This window comes from Myxocyprinus asiaticus, chromosome 20 (genome assembly GCF_019703515.2).
Source record: "Myxocyprinus asiaticus isolate MX2 ecotype Aquarium Trade chromosome 20, UBuf_Myxa_2, whole genome shotgun sequence".
Classification (NCBI taxonomy): domain Eukaryota; kingdom Metazoa; phylum Chordata; class Actinopteri; order Cypriniformes; family Catostomidae; genus Myxocyprinus; species Myxocyprinus asiaticus.
The window spans coordinates 42,601,341-42,622,662 of NC_059363.1; the positions used below are offsets into that span (position 1 = coordinate 42,601,341).

General features: G+C 40.1%; 1 protein-coding gene across 4 annotated transcripts in view; it reads left to right on the forward strand.

Annotated features, from left to right (window-relative positions):
• The window catches only part of tiam2a (TIAM Rac1 associated GEF 2a), a 187,359-nt gene that overhangs the window by 129,936 nt on the left and 36,101 nt on the right, over positions 1 to 21,322 (forward strand). For all 4 annotated transcript variants that reach the window (XM_051646173.1, XM_051646174.1, XM_051646172.1 and 1 more), the window contains one exon: positions 4,577 to 4,668. In XM_051646173.1, coding sequence (XP_051502133.1) covers positions 4,577 to 4,668 — 92 coding nt within the window. The remainder of the gene's footprint in view (positions 1 to 4,576; positions 4,669 to 21,322) is intronic.

Below are 21,322 nucleotides of genomic sequence, written 5' to 3' on the forward strand. Positions count from 1 at the left end.
TGCATTTTCACTGGTAGAATTTCACAATTATCTGTAATTCACTCCTGTTCAAAATGCAATTGCAGATTTCTAAAATTGATTTCTTACAAATTTAAATTTAAATTTCACAATTCAGTAATAGACTACTCGCTACTAAAAAAAAGTATTTTGATATTAATGATTACATTGTTCACTAGTGCAAATGTAAATTCCCGATATCAACTATTGACTTAAACATTGACTCGTAACCAAAAACTCTACTAAAAATGTTTTGATATTTGTAATTTGGTTTTCAGTAGTGACAGAGTTAATTTCAGATATCTGTAATGTGATTGCAACTTGTAAGAAAGCATTTTTATGATATCTTTAATTACTCTACAATTAAGTGATATCTCCATTTCCAGATATCTTAAATTAACTTTGCCACTTATAAAAATAAAAATAAAAAGTTAAAAAAATTACAGATATCAAAAATGTACATTTTTACTAGTTGTAATTCAGTTGTTGGTATCAGGAATGGACATTTGCACTAGTAACACTGTAATTATTGATATATATATATATATATATATATATATATATATATATATATATATATATATATATATATATATATATATATACACACACACTACCGGTCAAAAGTTTTGAAACACTTGACTGAAATGTTTCTCATGATCTTAAAAATCTTTTGATCTGAAGGCATATGCTAAAATGTTTGAAATTAGTTTTGTAGACAAAAATATAATTGTGCCACCATATTAATTTATTTCATTATAAAACTAAAATTTTATTTAAAAAATTCAATACTGTTTAAAAAGCATCCCAGGGTGATACCTCAAGAAGTTGGTTGAGAAAATGTCAAGAGTACAATTCTAGACAAAGGGTGACTACTTTGAAGATGCTTAAATATAACACAGTTTTGATTTATTTTGGATTTTGTTTAGTCACAACACAATTCCCATAGTTCCATTTATGTTATTCCATAGTTTTGATGACTTTACTATTATTCTAAAATGTGAAAAAAAAATTATAATACAGAATGAGTAAGTGTTTCAAAACTTTTGACCGGTAGTGTATGTATATATACAGGTGCATCTCAATAAATTAGAATGTTGTGGAAAAGTTCATTTATTTCAGTAATTCAACTCAAATTGTGAAACTCGTGTATTAAATAAATTCAATGCACACAGACTGAAGTAGTTTAAGTCTTTGGTTCTTTTAATTGTGATGATTTTGGCTCACATTTAACAAAAACCCACCAATTCACTATCTCAAAAAATTAGAATATGGTGACATGCCAATCAGCTAATCAACTCAAAACACCTGCAAAGGTTTCCTGAGCCTTCAAAATGGTCTCTCAGTTTGGTTCACTAGGCTACACAATCATGGGGAAGACTGCTGATCTGACAGTTGTCCAGAAGACAATCATTGACACCCTACACAAGGAGGGTAAGCCACAAACATTCATTGCCAAAGAAGCTGGCTGTTCACAGAGTGCTGTATCCAAGCATGTTAACAGAAAGTTGAGTGGAAGGAAAAAGTGTGGAAGAAAAAGATGCACAACCAACCGAGAGAACCGCAGCCTTATGAGAATTGTCAAGCAAAATCGATACAAGATTTTGGGTGAACTTCACAAGGAATGGACTGAGGCTGGGGTCAAGGCATCAAGAGCCACCACACACAGACATGTCAAGGAATTTGGCTACAGTTGTCGTATTCCTCTTGTTAAGCCACTCCTGAACCACAGACAATGTCAGAGGCGTCTTACCTGGGATAAGGAGAAGAAGAACTGGACTGTTGCCCAGTGTTCCAAAGTCCTCTTTTCAGATGAGAGCAAGTTTTGTATTTCATTTGGAAACCAAGGTCCTAGAGTCTGGAGGAAGGGTGGAGAAGCTCATAGCCCAAGTTGCTTGAAGTCCAGGGTTAAGTTTCCACAGTCAGTGATGATTTGGGGTGCAATGTCATCTGCTGGTGTTGGTCCATTGTATTTTTTGAAAACCAAAGTCACTGCACCCGTTTACCAAGACATTTTGGAGCACTTCATGCTTCCTTCTGCTGAACAGCTTTTTAAAGATGCTGATTTCATTTTCCAGCAGGATTTGGCACCTGCCCACACTGCCAAAAGCACCAAAAGTTGGTTAAATGACCATGGTGTTGGTGTGCTTGACTGGCCAGCAAACTCACCAGACCTGAACCCCATAGAGAATCTATGGGGTATTGTCAAGAGGAAAATGAGAAACAAGAGACCAAAAAATGCAGATGAGCTGAAGGCCACTGTCAAAGAAACCTGGGCTTCCATACCACCTCAGCAGTGCCACAAACTGATCACCTCCAGGCCATGCCGAACTGAGGCAGTAATTAAAGCAAAAGGAGCCCCTACCAAGTATTGAGTACATACACAGTAAATGAACATACTTTCCAGAAGGCCAACAATTCACTAAAAATGTTTTTTTTTATTGGTCTTATGATGTATTCTAATTTTTTGAGATAGTGAATTGGTGGGTTTTTGTTAAATGTGAGCCAAAATTATCACAATTAAAAGAAACAAAGACTTAAACTACTTCAGTCTGTGTGCATTGAATTTATTTAATACACGAGTTTCACAATTTGAGTTGAATTACTGAAATAAATGAACTTTTCCACGACATTCTAATTTATTGAGATGCACCTGTATATATATATTTTATTTACTAGTTTAAAAAAGTTTTTACTAGTATTCATTATAGTTTTCATTATGTTGTTCATTATAACCGCACAATGAGGACTTTAATAGCATAATTTTTTGTAACAGAAACATTTTCTGTAAAGCTGCTTTGAAACGATGTGTGTTGTGAAAAACGCTATACAAATAAATACAGCTTGACTAGTAAATAGTTCATTGCTGATATATGAAATTGGAATTTCAACTAGAAAAAAAAAACGTATTATAGATATCTGCTATTATGTTTTGAAAAGGAGTGAATGACAAATAATGTAAAAATTCTACTAGTGTAAATGTACTTACAGATATCGGTAATTGTTTTTCGGTAGTTGAAATCCAATTTTGGATATCAAGAATGGTTGTTTTCACGAGTAATTACTTATTTTATTAAAGTTTTTACTAGTGGAAATTGAATTGTAGATATCTATAATTCATATTGTGCATGTGATTAAATGTCAAAAGGGCTGCAGTACCAAATCCATTTGTGAAGAGGTTCAAATCTTCAGTAAACTTGTTACAGACTGCAAGCCAAATCAGCTGCTGTTGTGCCCTTTCACAACGTCCTGAACTACTGCATCATGGCACCAAACCACAACACAATACAAGAGAGATTGCTTCATGCCATGTTAGACAGCTGAACTGAAAAAATAAAATAAAAATAATAATATTTAGAGTGTAGAATGGAGGAAAATCATGAAAATATGACATGGAAATACATGACAGTTACAAAGTTCTGGTTTCCCTCTGCAGTTATTTAAGTGGTTCGGTTATGTAGTGTGAGAAAGTCATCCCAGAATGTTAAACTAAAGTTTACTTCACACGTCTTATGTAACACTTTAGCTCAACTGAGAGTATGCATGCAAACTCACTTGTGAGCATGTTGACTGGAGTGCCCAAGCAGGTTTGATGATAACTTGTAATTTTCATAATTAGGGCTTTCTTTATGCCTAGCAGCAGTGGTCATGACCTCTATATTTTCTGTAATGACACAGAAGATCTTTCACACTAAACAAAAGGGAATGAGTACATACTAAGGCTTTCCTGTACAGTTCTGTGCAATAAGCCTGTCCCTGTCATTGAGACCACCCTGTCAAACTTCATTTAGCAACCGCAAACATGCAAAGATTTTAGCAGCTGTAGAGAAAAGGGCAGATTCTCAAAAATTACACTTTAAAGCAGAGACAGAGGTGTGCTGTCGATTTCCACAGAGAAAAAAAATACCCTCATCCCTCAGTATAAAAAAAATAAAAATAAAAAATCTGTACAATAATGGACTTACAATGGATGCCTATGGGGTGATCGTACTAGAGGGTTTAAAAGTAGAAATGTTAAGCTTCTGTTTTGATAAAGCATATTTTATCTTATTCAGAAAAAAATAAATAAATAAAAATAAAATATATATATATATATATATATATATATATATATATATATATATATATATATATATATATATACAAAAACATGATCATTTTCCACCCTCATTCTGACCCTCTGTCAGAAACGCTCAGTTTTGGTGCTGCTTCTCCTTTAAGACTTGACAGTAAATGCCCACTGTTCTGATTGGCTCTCTGCTCTTGACTGACCTGCTCCCTCCTATTAACAGCGAGGTGGTATTCCTTCTAAACTCTTCACTGTAATACAGAATTTACAACTAAAACCAACTCGTTTTTGGCGCCCCTCTGTGGACATTTTACCTGAAAACCTGAGCTCACACATGCCCATTCTTTCAAAAACACTTCCTGCTTCGGCCACTGGGGGACAGTGGTTTGAATTTCAGTTATCACAGACTGATTTTAGTTGGAGAACTTGTAATAATGCAATGTAATAATGTTAACCTGTTTTTACTTGCATGAATTATATTTAGTGTTGAGCAATGGGTTCTCTCCTCAGATGTGTCGTGTGTGGCAGAACTCTTGGGTGTAGCTGTAGATGATGGTCTTCAGCATCAGCACCACAGCCATCGAGCAGTGCAGCACAGCAAGGTAAGAACTCTCCCGGTGTGTTTTCATCGAAACTTTCAATTACACAAATGCTGTTGGCACGTTGCATTGCAGTTTTGCCTTTAATGGCAGATTTATAAATAGTTGCTCCTTGTGTCTCCAAGCTAAATCAGAAGTTTGTATTGTTGTATCCTTTTTAGAGCAGCTCACCTTGATGTGCTCTAAAGTGCACGTGTATTTGTGTGTGTGTGTGTGTGTTTGTGTGTGTGTTTTGAGCAGCAGCTGCATTGTCAAAGCTCATCTGCCAGTGTTTGTTATCACTCAGTAATTAGCCACTTCATAGATCTTTGGCCTTCACACTCCTGCTCATTACTGTCACCAGCACAAGAGCTTGCATTTATGCCGAAGGCTAAACACACTCAGGCTCAGGCATATTTTGTTCTCTGACCGAGACAGAAGAGACACTGAAAAGCTCATATTGATTTTGATAAGTCCTTACATGTTGGGCTGAAGGATGTCATAGAGCTCTTAGAGATGCATGTATGTATGAATGAAAGTATGATTCTGTTTGTCTGTCCCTATGTACCCACCTGTCCATAATATTATACATCTTGTATTTTAATATTTTAGTGAATAAAATTGTAACATATCACAGAACTGTCAATATTAGGAGAGCTTTCAAATGGGCAGAGCATCGTAACAAATGAGCAATAATTGAAATGTGTTAAACGTAACTGATAGTGTTTGAATTTAAAAAACATTGTCATTCTTCAGTCAAACTAGATGGCACAGCATGGTGCAGATGCAATTAGTTGCATTTAAATCAAATAGAGCTTAATTAAAAATCTAATTCATTAATTAAATTAATTAAAAAGAGAGTGTAAATGGTATAGGTACTTTCTTGGTACATATAGCATTTACTCTTGAAAAGAGCCGTTTAAGAATTAATGTTTAAAGGTGCACTCAGTAACTTTTTGCTTGTGTCATCTTGGACTTACAGTGACACCTAGTGGTGTGGATGCAGCATCATTCAAAATCAATAGTTTTCTGTTACAGATGCCATTGTAGAAATTCACTATACATAATCAGCCATGATTAATTTAATCCGAGAGTGAAAGTGTCCAGTGACAAGATGGTTATTGAGATTATGTGAGTAGTATTTAGCTGGTCATGTGATTCTAAAATGGCAGCCCCCATGAGGGCGCCCCTGCCTCATGTAGAATAAAACAGCTTTTATAAGCTTACTGATATACACTACCGGTCAAAAGTTTTGAAACACACTCATTCTTTATTATATATATATATATATATATATATATATATATATCAAGCTTATAAAAGCTGTTTTATTATTTTGATTATTATTATTATTATTATTATTATTTTTTTTTTTTTTTTTTTTTTCACATTTTAGAATAATAGTAAAGTCATCAAAACTATGGAATAACATAAATGGAACTTTGGGAATTATGTTGTGACTAAACAAAATCCAAAATAAATCAAAACTGTGTTTTAGCATCTTCAAAGTAGCCACCCTTTGCCTAGTATTTGCAGACATGTACTCTTGACATTTTCTCAACCAACTTCTTGAGGTATCACCCTGGGATGATTTTTAAACAGTATTGAAGGAGTTCCCATCTATGTTGGGCACTTATTGGCTGCTTTTCTTTATTATTTGGTCCAAGTCATCAATTTCAAAAAACACATTTTTTTATTTTTTTATTTTTTTTAATTTTAGTTTTGTAATGAAATAAATTAATATGGTGGCACAATTATATTTTTGTCTACAAAACTAATTTAAAACATTTAAGCATACACCTTCAGATCAAAAGATTTTTAAGATCATGAGAAACATTTCAGTCAAGTGTTTCAAAACTTTTGACCGGTAGTGTATGACTAGAGTCCTCATCTCGTGTGTGGTCATGATTTTATACATATGTTTCAAAATTACAATTCATTTCTTTTGGAGTAAAACTTTTTTAATTGGGAAAAAATTACTGAGTGCACCTTTAAAAGAATACAAAATAAAATAGCTGTTTTTAGCATCTCTGACACTTGTGTACATAAAGATTTGCATTTGAGGTGCTACTTATCAGCTAAAAAGGCAGAAAATAATGCATGATCCCACTGTCCCCACAAAGTAAAAGATGGACACTTTAGGAGAAAAGAAAATACATTTTGCAGTTTCTGAACACATGATCCTAAGTGGTGCACCCTTGCGATTCATTTTGAAGCCTGAGGTAAAGGACTATCAACAGAAAATATTCCTTACATATATTTACATATTTTCATGTATGTTTGTTTGCGTTTACCAAACACCACACGGACTGCGCAAGTTGAAAATAAATTTGAATTAAAGACACAAAAAGGCAGTATTTGGTGCAAATACAACAATCTTAAAGGGATAGTTCACCCAAAAATAATAATCTCATAATTTACTCACCCTTATTCCACTTCAAACACTTATGACTTACTTTCTTCTGCAGACACAAATGAAGATATTTTGAAGAATGTATGAGGTTTTGTTTTTTCAGTACAAGTCAATGGGGTCCAAAACATTTAAGCTCCATTAAGCACATAAAGGTAGCATAGTAATACATACAACTCGAGTGGTGCATTCCATGTCTTCTGAAGCGATATGATAGCTTTGGGTGAGATACTGACCTAATTTAAGTCCAATTTCACTGTATATCGACATCCAGCCCAACTGGAACACAGTGCAGGCTTCAAGTGATTCTTTGCCACTGCACTCTGTTGCCAGGTCCTCAATCCTGGTATCATTATACATCAAGACATTGCATTTTCTTTTTCAAGCGTTTAATATCAAACATTTTGCACCTGCAGTACATTTTAAAAGTATCAAGAACCTCACCCCGAGGACACGTGTACGGGCGTCTCTAATGAATGCATGTAGGGCATTTAATTTTTTTTTTTTAAGAATTTTGCTGTGCGTTATCAAGGTAAAATTTCCGACTCAAAATAAAGTGGCAGAGATGTACAATATGGCTTCTTATTGGGAAGGGCATAGTGATGCTCACTCTTGAATGGAATTCACCCGGTATATATTTATGTATATATGCATGTCTGTGGTTGATTCAATGACATGCACTAAACATTAATATGCTTAATATTTCGAATTCGAAATATCCTGAAGTCCCCTGTGTTCAAGTTGTTTATATTTTGATGGGAAAGATTGCTTGCTTTTCTAGATTTGTACTTGAAAGTGAAGTGTTCTATGTGGTTGTTTTTTTAAATCTCTTTTTCTTAAGCTTAAATCTGTGCACAGGGGGTCTCCTCATCTTTAGAGATTTATTTCTCTTTGAGTTGCTAGTGATTTGGGTGGCTGCAGCGCGAGGCCTGCTCAGCTCTTGATGTGCAAATGGATTAATTAAAGGCTCATGTTGATGAGTCACATTGCCTTTCCACATCAGGACAAAATAAATAACAAACATTGAAAAATTCATATTTTTTTAAGATGTTTGGGCATAAAAGTACTTTGCCCCAATTTCCCAGATGGTGAGTGTAAATTCATGTGGACAATGAGAGTTTGGGTGTGTTTTTGCTAGTAAAAACACTGCCACAGCATATTAAGATGCTATTTTATATAATAGACTTTTAGGCTGCATTTTTGAGTACGTTAATGAACTCTCCTCTATCGCAAAGCAGTTTTGTTTAAAATTGATCAAGTGAGGAGGAGGATTAGAAGGAGGGGAATCTTTTTTTATTGTTTGCAGATGAAAAACAGAGTCCCTTTTCACATCTTAAGCAGTTCATAATTCTCAAACATCTGGGTCTGTTTATATTTAAATGCATCGAGTTGCTGATATCATGCATCATCGGCTAATGTGACAGTCAGTTATGAGCTGACTCTGGTGGTAGTGTTATTCAGAAATGCCTCTCTGCATGAGATGTACTATATGCAGATCTTCTCAATTTCTTTCTTTATATTATTTTAGGCTTCAAAGCAGATAAAGTGGGGAATCTCACGGAAGGTCTTATATTTCACTCCAAAATCTAGTGAAAATGAAAGAAATTATGTTTTGCAAGAAGGAAATGAAGCCTATTTTAGGACCATAGAGATTTTTTGCATTGTGACATTTTCAAAACAACAAGAGCATTTAAAGTAAACCCCTCACGATTCAGTAGCATTAAACTCTATTTAAATAATTTATTTTTGTTTATTAATTTAATTCATGATGATTTTAAAAACATCAAATTGTGTCTGAACAGAATGATTTTCATTAATGTGTTGCAGTAATATACATTATATTTTTTATGCATCACGTTAATGGGAATGAGATGTTGTTTTTTAGCAATGAGAATTATTTTAAAAGTGGTCATGACATGCCTTTTGTTTTTAATTATTTTAAAATGTTCCTTGAGGTTGACTTAATATTAGTAATATACACTCACCAGCCACTTTACTAGGTACACCTGTACATCTACTTATTCATGCGATTATCTATGTGGCAGCAGTGTAATGTATAAAATCATGCAGATATGGGTCAGGAGCTTCAGTTAATTTTCACATCAACCATCAGAATGGGGAAAACTGCTGATCTCCCGGGATTTTCATGCACAACAGTCTCTAGAGTGCAAAGAGAATGGTGCGAAAAACAAAAAACAACCAATGAGCAGCAGTTCCCTATCTGTCACTCACTCGACGTTGGTGTCGATGTAGTGACACTAGGGGACCAACGTCTCGTTCCCTCCATCAGGGAACGGAGGTTACACCAGTAACCATGACGTTCCCTATCTGTCACTCACTCGACGTTGGTGTCGATGTAGTGACACTAGGGGTCACTCTTGGGAGCCCGAGACACCTCTGGTCTTTGATAAAAGGCCAATGAAAATTGGCAAGTGGTATTTGCATGCCACTCCCCCGAACATACGGGTATAAAAGGAGCTGGTATGCAACCACTCATTCAGATTTTCTCTTCGGAGCCGAACGGTCATGCTCATTGAGTTGAATACTACTGTTCATTCACCTGCTGGATCTGACGGCGCATTTCAGCGGCTTCTCCCTCCTCTGCACTGGTGCACTGCAGAGAATGCCCCTGGGTGCTTCGGCAGTAAAACTAGAGAGTATATTTTCTGAAAGAGCATTTTTCCCCTCTAAAAGAGTATATATTTATCTAAAAGAGCGCACACACGGAACGTCTTTTTAAAGATGCGTCTTTTTAAAGATGCTTTTCCGATTGTGTGTTATTCCTGGTTGTGCTCGTTATCTCTCGCCTTCTAACGGTCACGATCACTGTCTTTCGTGTCTGGGCACTGCTCACGCGGAGACAGCGTTCGTGGATGGTCACATTCTCATTGCGAGAATGTGTCCATGGCAACGTTGCGGTCGCGGCTCGCCTTCATAAGGAAGCGAGCCACCCCAGAGGCTCCCGCCTCGGTCCTTTTACCCACGGGTTTGAGGCCAGCGCGGCTAGCACTGGGGGCGATTTGGGGACCCCAATGGGACCGCCTCTGCCGGGTATCCCCCCGCGGACCTCCCATTCCCCAGCACGCTCGTCTGCCCTGATCGGGCTTCCGGGTGAGTCCGCCGGCTCATCTCACGGCGAGTTCGACCTCTTATTCGGAGCCCGCGAAAGTGATGAGCTCTCGAGCGCAGCATCGGAGAGCGGGCTCGTCCAGTCGGAAGCCTCGGCTGGGCTCCTCCCTTCAGGGTCGATCGCCCAGTCACAGGCTGACGCGGAGATGACGACATGCTTTCCCGGACAGCCGCGAGCGTCGGTTAGAATGGATTTCACCGCTCTTCCCTGAACCCTCGCGGCTCTGTGATTGGTTCCTGGGCTCGCGGCGCCGCTCAAAGCCACGCCCCGCCCCGTTCCTTTCTTCCCGGAAGTGCATGAAGAGCTGACAAGTTCGTGGGAGGCACCTTTTACTGCCCGGTCCCGATCTTTTCAGCTTCCCCGCTCTCACTACCCTCGATGGTGGGGCGGCCAAGGGTTATTCGGCAATCCCCCGGTGGATAAAGGCGCTCGCGGTGCACCTATGCCCGCAGAGCGCCGCCACCTGGCGAGGGTGCCCAAAGCCCCCGTCCAAGGCCTGTAGGTTTACGTCGTCTCTGACGGTCAAAGCCTACGGCGCTGCTGGACAAGCCGCCCTGCACGCCATGGCTCTCCTGCAAGTCCGCCAAGGCGCTAAAGGAACTGCACGAGGGTAGTTCCGCCCCGGGATTGATGCAGGAACTGCGCTCGGCGACCGACCTCGCTCTCCGAGCGACGGAGGTCACGGCGCGGTCTCCCGGGCGGACGATGGCCGCACTAGTGGTCCAGGAGCGCCACCTTTGGTTCAACCTGGTCGAGATGGGTGAGGCCGACAGGACACGATTCCTTGCTGCCCCCATTTTCCAGGCGGGCCTATTCGGCGACACCGTCGAGGACTTTGCCCAGCAGTTCTCGATGGTAGAGCAGTAGATGGATGCTAGCCGGCTTGTCCTGCCCCGGCGTGGCTCAAGATCCCCCCATCTACTCATCGCCGAGGGCGTCCCCCTGCGGTGACTGCACCAGCTCCGCCGCAGCCCGCCCCTCCGGCCCGGACCCGGCGTGGAGCCCACCGCAGGAAGCCGACCCCACCCGTCTCACAGCCGGCACCGAAGAACCCACGGAGGTCTTCGAAGCGCCCCTGAGACGGGCGACCCAGGGACAACGAAACCCGCTGCTCTGGAGCTGGTAAGCAGATCTTCTTTTTGTTACCTTTTGCATTTAATTGCGCTGCATGGCCAAGTGGCTGCAGTACTCAAGAGCTCCGCAAGAGTGGTTTCCTTGTTCCCTGGGTCACATATTCGGTGTGTACGGCTGGCATCACGACCACCGTCCACCACTCCATTTGGCAGGTTGGCGCTCCAGCGGCGGTCGCTGGGCATCCGCCCAGGTCCAGCGGTGTCCACTTCACCTTGGTGAAAGATGGAAACGCTGCTACCTTGCGCGGAGATCGCTACCCTCCTACGGAAGGACGCGATAGAACCTGTCCCTCCAGCCGAGATGCAGAAGGGGTTTTACAGCCCCTACTTCATTGTACCGAAAAAAGGCGGTGGGTTGCGGCCAATCTTGGACCTGCGAGTACTGAACCGGGCCTTACACAGACTCCCGTTCAAGATGCTGACGCAAAGACGCATTCTAGCAAGCGTCCGGCATCAAGATTGGTTCACGGCGGTAGACCCGAAGGATGCGTACTTTCACGTCTCGATCCTTCCTCGACACAGACCCTTCCTGCGGTTTGCGTTCGAGGATCAGGCGTATCGGTACAAGTCCTCCCTTTCGGCCTGTCCCTGTCTCCTCGCATCTTTACGAAGATCGCAGAGGCTGCCCTTGCCCCGTTAAGGGAGGTGGGCATTCGCATTCTCAACCATCTCGATGACTGGCTAATCCTGGCTCACTCTCGAGACGGGTTATGCGCACACAGGAACCTGGTGCTCTCACACCTCAGCCGACTAGGGCTTCGGGTCAACTGGGAAAAGAGTAAGCTCCTCCCGGTTCAGAGCATCTCTTTTCTCGGTTTGGAGTTGGACTCAGTCTCCTTGACGGCGCACCTTACGAACGAGCGCGCCCAGTCGGTGCTGGCCTGTTTGAAGGCGTTCAAACAGAAAACAGCGGTTCCACTGAAACATTTTCATAGGCTCCTGGGGCATATGGCGTCCTCGGTGGTGGCCACCCCGCTCGGGTTGATGCATATGAGGCCGCTTCAGCACTGGCTCCAGACTCGAGTCCCGAGACGGGCATGGCGCCACGGGACACACCGTGTGGCCATTACGTCGGTCTGTCACCGTCTTTTCAGCCCTTGGACCGACCTCTCGTTTCCACGAGCAGGTGTTCCGCTAGAACTGGTCTCCAGGCGCGTCGTGGTCACGACAGACGCCTCCAAAATGGGCTGGGGCGCTGTTGGCAACGGGCACGCAGCCGCCGGCCTCTAGACGGGTCCGCGGCTGCGTTGGCACATCAACTGCCTCGAGTTACTGGCAATTCTGCTCACCCTGCGGAGGTTCCGGCCGTTGATCCAGGGCAAGGGAACGAGACGTTGGTCCCCTAGTGTCACTACATCGACACCAACGTCTCGTTCCCTCCATCAGGGAACGGAGGTTACACCAGTAACCATGACGTTCTCTGGATGAAAACACCTTGTTGATGACAGAGGTCAGAGGAGAATGGCCAGACTGGTTCGAGCTGACAGAAAGTCTACGGTAACTCAGATAACCACTCTGTACAATTGTGGTGAGCAGAATGCACAACATGTTGAACCTTGAGGCGGATGGGCTACAACAGCAGAAGACCATGTTGGGTTCCACTTCTGTCAGCCAAGAACAGAAAACTGAGGCTGCTGTGGGCCTTCCATTTTTGTACCTCAGCAGAAATCCAGATTTGACAGACCAGGCGATGTTTTCCAAATGTCTACTGTCTAGTTTTGGTGAGTCTGTGCCCACTGCAGCCTCAGTTTCCTGTTCTAAGCTGACAGTAGCGGTCTTCTGCTGCTGTAGCCCATCCACCTCAATGTTCGACGTGTTGTACGTTCAGAAATGCTTTTCTGCATAGAACTGTTGTAACGTGTGGTTATTTGGATTACTGTCACCTTCCTGTCAGCTTAGACCAGTCTGACCATTCTCCTCTGACCTCTGTCATTAACGAGGCGTTCTGTTTTCGCCCACAGAACTGCCACTCGCTGGATATTTTTGGTTTTCGCACCATTCTCTTTACACTCTAGAGAATGTTGAGTGCATGAAAATCCCACTAGATCAACAGTTACAGAAATACTCAAACCAGCCCATCTGACACCAATAATCACGCCACAGGCTAAATCACTGGGATCACATTTTTTCCCCATTCTGATGGTTGATGTGAACATTAACTGAAGCTCTTGACCCATATCTGCATGATTTTATACATTACACTGCTGCCACATGGTTGGCTGATTTGATAATCACATGAATAAGCAGATGTACAGATGTACCTAATAAAGTGGCCAGTGAGTATATATGTATATGTATGTATGTATGTATGTAAATATATATATATACACACTCTCTGGCCACTTTATTAGGTACACCTGTACATCTACTTTTTCATTCATTATTATGAGCCTGCAAGGCCGGACCCGTATTTTCGCACGTTGGTTTGGTTAATAGCTTAAAATGAGCTTAGATTCGTTATAGATGGGTTATTCATGTTCGCCTTGTCATGTTTGTGTTTATTATTTACTGGGAGCTTTCGACACTTGAAGTGCTCAGAAAATCACTTTCACTATTTTTATTAAACATAAACACCAATAGAAAATATAAACCTATCTAACAGAACATACATGTCACCACAGGGCTCCAGACTAATATATAAGAGCGGTGGCACTGGTGCCACCAAGTTCTACAGATGGTGGCACCAACACCTGATTTGGTTGCAACAGTGGAAGAATAAAGATTTTTTGTCCTTAATGTAAAAGAATAAAATAATAATTAATGATAGACATAAATCAAATTTGTGACATTATTATATATTTTTTGTTATTTTGTCGCTGAAATGCACATTATACAGTATAACATTGATTCTGACTTGATGCAACAAGAACATCTGTAAAAACTTTTATTTATATATAGGCCTACCTTATTTATATAAGGCTAAATTGAAATATTCTGCGTGCGATCCTACTGATTATGTACAGTCCTCTCTTTGAATTTCTGAAAGCAAACAAAGCCAGTTACTTTTTCCTACTGTCATAGAGCAGATTCTAGAACAGATTTTACACCAAAGAAAAACTGATTGCTTGGTCCATAATACAGTAGCATGGCTCCTTACTACAATACTACTACTTACTATGTAAGAAACTTCAACAAAACAAACTATGACATTTTTGTTATGAAATTAAAGAAACTATACATTTAGAAACTATAAAAACAAAATGGGAACATTTTTAATCTGATATATTTGTAACAGAAATTATTTAATAGGACCATATAAATAATATACTAATATTGAGTATGAATATAACACATTGTACATCTGCCAAAATACCATTGTTAACACAGTAAGTGTTACTAGAGTAAATCCACGGTACAATTTTGTTAGGGTGGTGATGTGTGGATTGTACAGCCTTATAATTTATGTTCTGGTAAGTGTTGTTTATAATGGTGTGCTGTTAAATATGGTTTTAAACTCATTATCACCAAGGCAAGAGACACTAAGGGTTTTCATAGGGTTTTTCCACAGCCAAATTCGAATGAGTTTTGCGTCTCGCACCACGTTTCTCACAGCGCTGTTTATAATGATTTACACTGTGTGGGTGAGACTGCTCTGCACTGGCACTGCCCTGTTCATTGAGCTGATAATTGATCCAGTTAGTGGCTAATGCTGTTATGTTTCCGTTTTTCTCATACGAAACAGAAAACAGACACGTCACATTCTTTTTGCCAAAGAAGTTATCAGAGTAAAAGACTTCACTCACAAACAGCCTTTGATGGGCTGCTATACGATGACATCACTGTGAATACGTGCGTGTTTATGGTGGGGTCCCTTTCGTTTCATACACGTGTCCCATTTGACTGCATGCAGTAAAAGCGCACAACTGACTGGTGCTGGCAAGTGTTATGTTGCGTCATGGATATTAATGAACCATGTGAAATGTCAATAGATAATAAGGCTGCTCATAGCCGCAGCGCCGCTTCTGAATGCATATAGGGGAAACAGTGATATATGCAGTATATTATAATATTTTTTGCACAAAAAATATTTGTAAAACATGGACATTTTCCACCCTCATTTTGACCCTCTGTCAGAATTGCTCGATTTTGGTTCTGCTTTTCCGTTAAGACGTTAAGACCGTAAACACCCACTGTTCTGATTGACTCTCTGCTCTTGACTGACCTGCTGTCTCACTGCTCACCGGTACTGGGTGGAGCTTAGGAAGTAATACGGTAAAGTAGGCATTGATGTGTTGTGGAGGCAGTCAGATGCAAATGTCTACCGCAGTGTGACATCACAATGTGGAGGATGTAGAGAACAAGTCATTTTGGCTGCTTGGTTTCAACAAATACTCTTTTTGCAGTGAGAAGAAAGTTTTGAGTTCTGAAACTTACTGTAGGTTAAGGTAGTAGAATGACCTCTTATATGTGAAAAGATGACCCCTTTAAAATTGATATTTATAATGCATTACAGCAACTGCTATCAGAGTCAGTTTGTAATCACACTTTTAAATATGAAAACATTGGCATCTGAATTGATTTCATTAAACTAATACGGCTGCTGTCACAGGTCCAAATACAACACATTGTGTTTGAACCTAGATTAGTAACTCCATTAGGCTTGATGAGACTGCTTTTTATTTTGATTACATTTATGATGTAATTAGAAATCAATATTCCTGTGATATAGTCTGTGTGGTTTATGATGTGCTGTTGCAGGCAGCATATGGCCATGTTGCTGTGCTGCTCATTAACATGTTTGATGCCACTGTGCTTCCCAAACTGCTCAAACTTTTTGATCTAAAGAGTTTGGAGTGCTTTTTGACAGAGAAATTACACCCTATTTTATAACTCCAAAGACTGAAATGGCATTTGGAGTCCCAGAGCCTTTGAAATAGCTTTGTAACCCATCCTAGACTGATGTATTTCAATCACCTTTTTCCTCATTATTTCTGTAATTACTTTCAACCTTGGCATAGTGTGCTACTGGGTGAGACCTTTTAGCCAACTTCATGCTGCTGAAAAAGTTCTATGTAGGTGTTGATTTGATTGAACAGGGCTGGCAGTAATCAGGCCTGGGTGTATCTAGTCCAGCTGAACCTCATTATGAATGCAGTTTCATAGATTAGGGGATTTAGTAACTAAAGGGGCAAATACTTTTTCACACAGGCCCAGTTGGTATTGGACAACTTTTTTGCTTCAATAAATAACATTATCATTTAAAGACTGTATTTTGTGTTTACTCAGATTGCCTTTGCTTTATGTTAGATTTTGTTTGAATTTTTGAAACAATTTATTATGAGATATACACAATAACCGAAGAAATCAGGATGGGGCAAATACTTTTTCACAGCACTGTACAATTTTCAGGTAGATTTTGGAGCAAATAAATATATATATATATATATATATATATATATATAATTTTTACAGGTAAAATTATTTTATTGAAGTTCAGGTATGAAACTCTGAATGACACAAGCTGATACGTTCTTTCAACTTGTTATCTTTTAGCCAATCAGCTCGCTCACATGTGATATGTGAAGCCAGTGGGCTCAAATGGTGTAAGCTGATTGGTCCTTTGACATGTAATCGGGTAGCCAGTCAACATTTAAATTTGCTCAGTTTAACAGTAATCCGGTTCCGCTGCAGTGCGCTGCGATCGTTTTCTCTGAAACCCACCTACACCTCAGCTCAACGTGTCTAGATCTGCTACATGGGGATTGTATGTATGTCTAATTATGAAGCAGCATGTAATACATGCTCGATGCAGCATGTCTTGTGTTTGTCTAATTGTCCAGCAGTAGCAGCATGTCCACATGGTTAACTCAGTATGTCTGTGTATGTTCTAGTGTTGCAGGTCTCCATACTTGCTCTGCAGCAGCAGCAGTATATCAGATCTAGTCCGCCAAGACCAATATCAATATGTCATACCCACATTAACATGCTAAATCTTTCTGAGAGTTGTCATTACTGAACTGAAATGACTCCCCGGTAAAGACTTATAGCTGTTGTTTCACTAGGGTCATTCTCTGTCAGCTCAACCAGAGTTCCTCTGTTCAAATTTTAGTTTTTGATATATATTTTTTTTCTTTTTACTGGTGAAAGATAAAAATAAATGATGATGAAATCCAAAATATTTAATGCTGTGCATCAATGACAATTTTTATCCTGTGATTTTGGAGCAAAACTACAGGTCATAAAAATAACTTTACAAAGGTGGCAGTGTCATTATTATATTTTTACACAGACGTAGGCATCTCTATTACAAAAGTCAGTTTAATTGAGTGCCCCTTGTTTCATGATATGCCAATGATGTAAGTCTAAAAATAGGAAAAAAACATTTTTATTTTGCGTGTGTTGATTTGTTTTTCCAAAGTTGGATTGCCTATAACACTAGAGAAATTAAACTTATCTTAATATCCTTTTAGACTCTGGTTCAGAGCAAACTTTCTTTTTTGTATCTCCATTTTTAAGACCCTATATGGTTAAATCCCAGAGACATGGGGCTCTCAGTTTGTCTCCATGCATAAATTGTAAAATTTTAGCCCAAAGATGTAAAACCAAATGTGGGAAACATGGTGTTAAGTTATGGATTTACATTTCTAGAAGACAAAATGTCTCCCACTTTTCTTAAGCAACCTACTTTTTCTAAATTGTTATTGGCCGTTTGTCTGATTCACTTGAAATTTGGTATGTGTAATCTAGAGATGCTCCTGACAAAAATCATATTGCTTTTATAAGCCGGTTACGACATAAAGTAATACAAATATTAACCCTGCTTAAAAAAATTGGTTTGCTGCTCTTGATCAGCTGTCAATTGCCAAAAACCAGTAAACATACCAGCTATGACCAGCAAAACAGCTTTGCCTGGTTTAAGATATTTTTAGCAGAGAAGGACACAAATAATTATAAATCATAATTAATCCATTAATTTTAAACATTATTTTATCAAGAAAATGTATTTAGTATCATCCATCCACTTAAAGAATTTCAAACCTACCTAGTGCTAGGTACACATTAGGTGAAAAGTTTTTTTGTCATAGCTGTTACTATTTTGAGTATTAAGTATGGCTGGCATTCAGCATGCAGGACTGGTACTGTCCTTTTTATAATATGGATTTTTTTGTTATTTAATATTCCTTATGCTCAACTCCTCCTCTTACCTATTTTGGCACCATACGTTCATCCATCATAAACAGATTTATTATTAAATTAACCATTTAAAGAGGCTCTCAAATATCAGGCTCCTAAATTCATCTTCACTTCAGACTGGTTCAGCTTTTCTTTTCACCTTTAGCTTGGCTTCTCCAATAACTTCTGAGAATGAAATCAAAACAGTTTGATCATTCCTTAATATACACTATATTGCCAAAAGTATTCGCTCACCCATCCAAATAATTGAATTCAGATGTTCCAATCACTTCCATGGCCACAGGTGTATAAAATGAAGCACCTAGGCATGCAGACTGCTTCTACAAACATTTGTGAAAGAATGGGCCGCTCTCAGGAGCTCAGTGAATTCCAGCGTGGTACTGTGATAGGATGCCACCTGTGCAACAAGTCCAGTCGTGAAAGTTCCTCGCTACTAAATATTCCACAGTCAACTGTCAGTGGTATTATAACAAAGTGGAAGCGATTGGGAATGACAGCAACTCAGCTACAAAGTGGTAGGCCACGTAAAATGACAGAGCGGGGTCAGCGGATGCTGAGGCGCATAGTGCGCAGAGGTCGCCAACTTTCTGCACAATCAATCGCTACAGACCTCAAGTTCATGTGGCCTTCAGATTAGCTCAAGAACAGTGCGTAGAGAGCTTCATGGAATGGGTTTCCATGGCCGAGCAGCTGCATCCAAGCCATACATCACCAAGTGCAATGCAAAGCGTCGGATGCAGTGGTGTAAAGCACGCCGTCACTGGACTCTAGAGCAGTGGAGACGCGTTCTCTGGAGTGATGAATCACGCTTCTCCATCTGGCAATCTGATGGACGAGTCTGGGTTTGGTGGTTGCCAGGAGAACGGTACTTGTCTGACTGCATTGTGCCAACTGTGAAGTTTGGTGGAGGGGGGATTATGGTGTGGGGTTGTTTTTCAGGAGCTGGGCTTGGCCCCTTAGTTCCAGTGAAAGGAACTCTGAATGCTTCAGCATACCAAGAGATTTTGGACAATTCCATGCTCCCAACTTTGTGGGAACAGTTTGGGGATGGCCCCTTCCTGTTCCAACATGACTGCGCACCAGTGCACAAAGCAAGGTCCATAAAGACATGGATGAGCGAGTTTGGTGTGGAAGAACTTGACTGGTCTGCACAGAGTCCTGACCTCAACCCGATAGAGCACCTTTGGGATGAATTAGAGCGAAGACTGCGAGCCAGGCCTTCTCGTCCAACATCAGTGTCTGACCTCACAAATGCGCTTCTAGAAGAATGGTCAAAAATTCCCATAAACACACTCCTAAACCTTGTGGAAAGCCTTCCCAGAAGAGTTGAAGCTGTTATAGCTGCAAAGGGTGGGCCGATGTCATATTAAACCCTATGGATTAAGAATGGGATGTCACTTAAGTTCATATGCGTCTAAAGGCAGATGAGCGAATACTTTTGGCAATATAGTGTATTTTCGGATGCAAACATGTGCACATACAGCCAAGTGAAGTGCCTGCTTTTGGGAGCTACCCCACAATTTTCAAACTCCCAGACCCCTGGTGTTTATCATTGAGATAGGGGGATGGGAGTGACTAAGCCAGTCAGTCAGCATTTGGCTGTGAGCTGGCTAATAATCTGGGCTTATTTAACTGTCCTGTACACAGCCGAGCCATAGAAGAGCAACAAGTAACAGCCACTGTTGCCCATGGGAATGAGTCAGCTCCAATGGCGGAGCAGACCGAGCGTGATGCCAGGCCGTGCATCTACCTCGCCACACTCATTGAGCTCTGCCTCTACGAGCACTCGCCGGTTGAGGTGCTCTGCTCGTTTCTTACCATGTGCTGGTTCTGGCCCGAGTGTGTCAAGGAAGGCAAGGATATCTTCCTTAACTCAACCCTTCTTACTCTTCATCGGCTGGTCCAGAACAAGCTGGCCCGACTGCTAGAGGATATCGCTGCCTGCGTGACCTGCCAGAATGCTACCGAAGGATCTATTTTCATGGTAGCTAGGTCTCTTTTAACAAATGCTTTTGGATTCATCGCTTTAAAATCATAGATTTATTCCTATTCAATTGCTGCCCAGTCATTTTGCCATTTATGTGAAAATGGTTCACGAGTCATAAATCTCTGATTCACACAGTGTTGGTTCCATATTTGTGTTCCTAACTGAGGAATCCGATAAAATCTTGAATTGCACAGTTAAAGTAGGTCTTTTTACTTTTACCTACTTATTCAGTTGATTATCTAATCAGCCAATCGTGTGGCAGCAGTACAATGCATAAAATCATGCAGATATGGGTCAGGAGCTTCAGTTAATATTCATATCAACCATCAGAATGGGGAATTTTTTTTTTTGTTTGAGTCATTTCGACTGTGGCATGATTGTTATCATGATTGTTACATGGTAAATATTTTATGTTTCTAAAGCTGTGTTATGTTTTAGATGCTTTCAAAACATCCATATTGTATGTTTTAGTGTCTACCCAAACATACAAAATGTATGTTTAAATGTTACAAATATTAGCATACAAATAGCTGCGCCATGAGATCAGGCTGCATTATTGGATATGGGAAGATAATGCATAACATTAGTTGTTGTTGTTGTTGTTTTTATCAACATCTAGATTTTAGGTTAAAGTCTATATCAGTATATAAGGGAAAATTTACATTTTAGGTGTTGTAACTGGTCATTTATTTTTTTAAAGGAATATTCCGGGTTCAATTAAAGTACATTTTTTTAACTTAAAAAAAAAAAAAAATTAACAGCATTTGTGGAATTATGTTGTTTACCATGAAATTTATTTTGACTCATAAAAGTGTTACAGTGAGGCACTTAAAATGGAAGTGAATGGGGTCAATCCGTAAACGTTAAAATACACACTGTTTCTA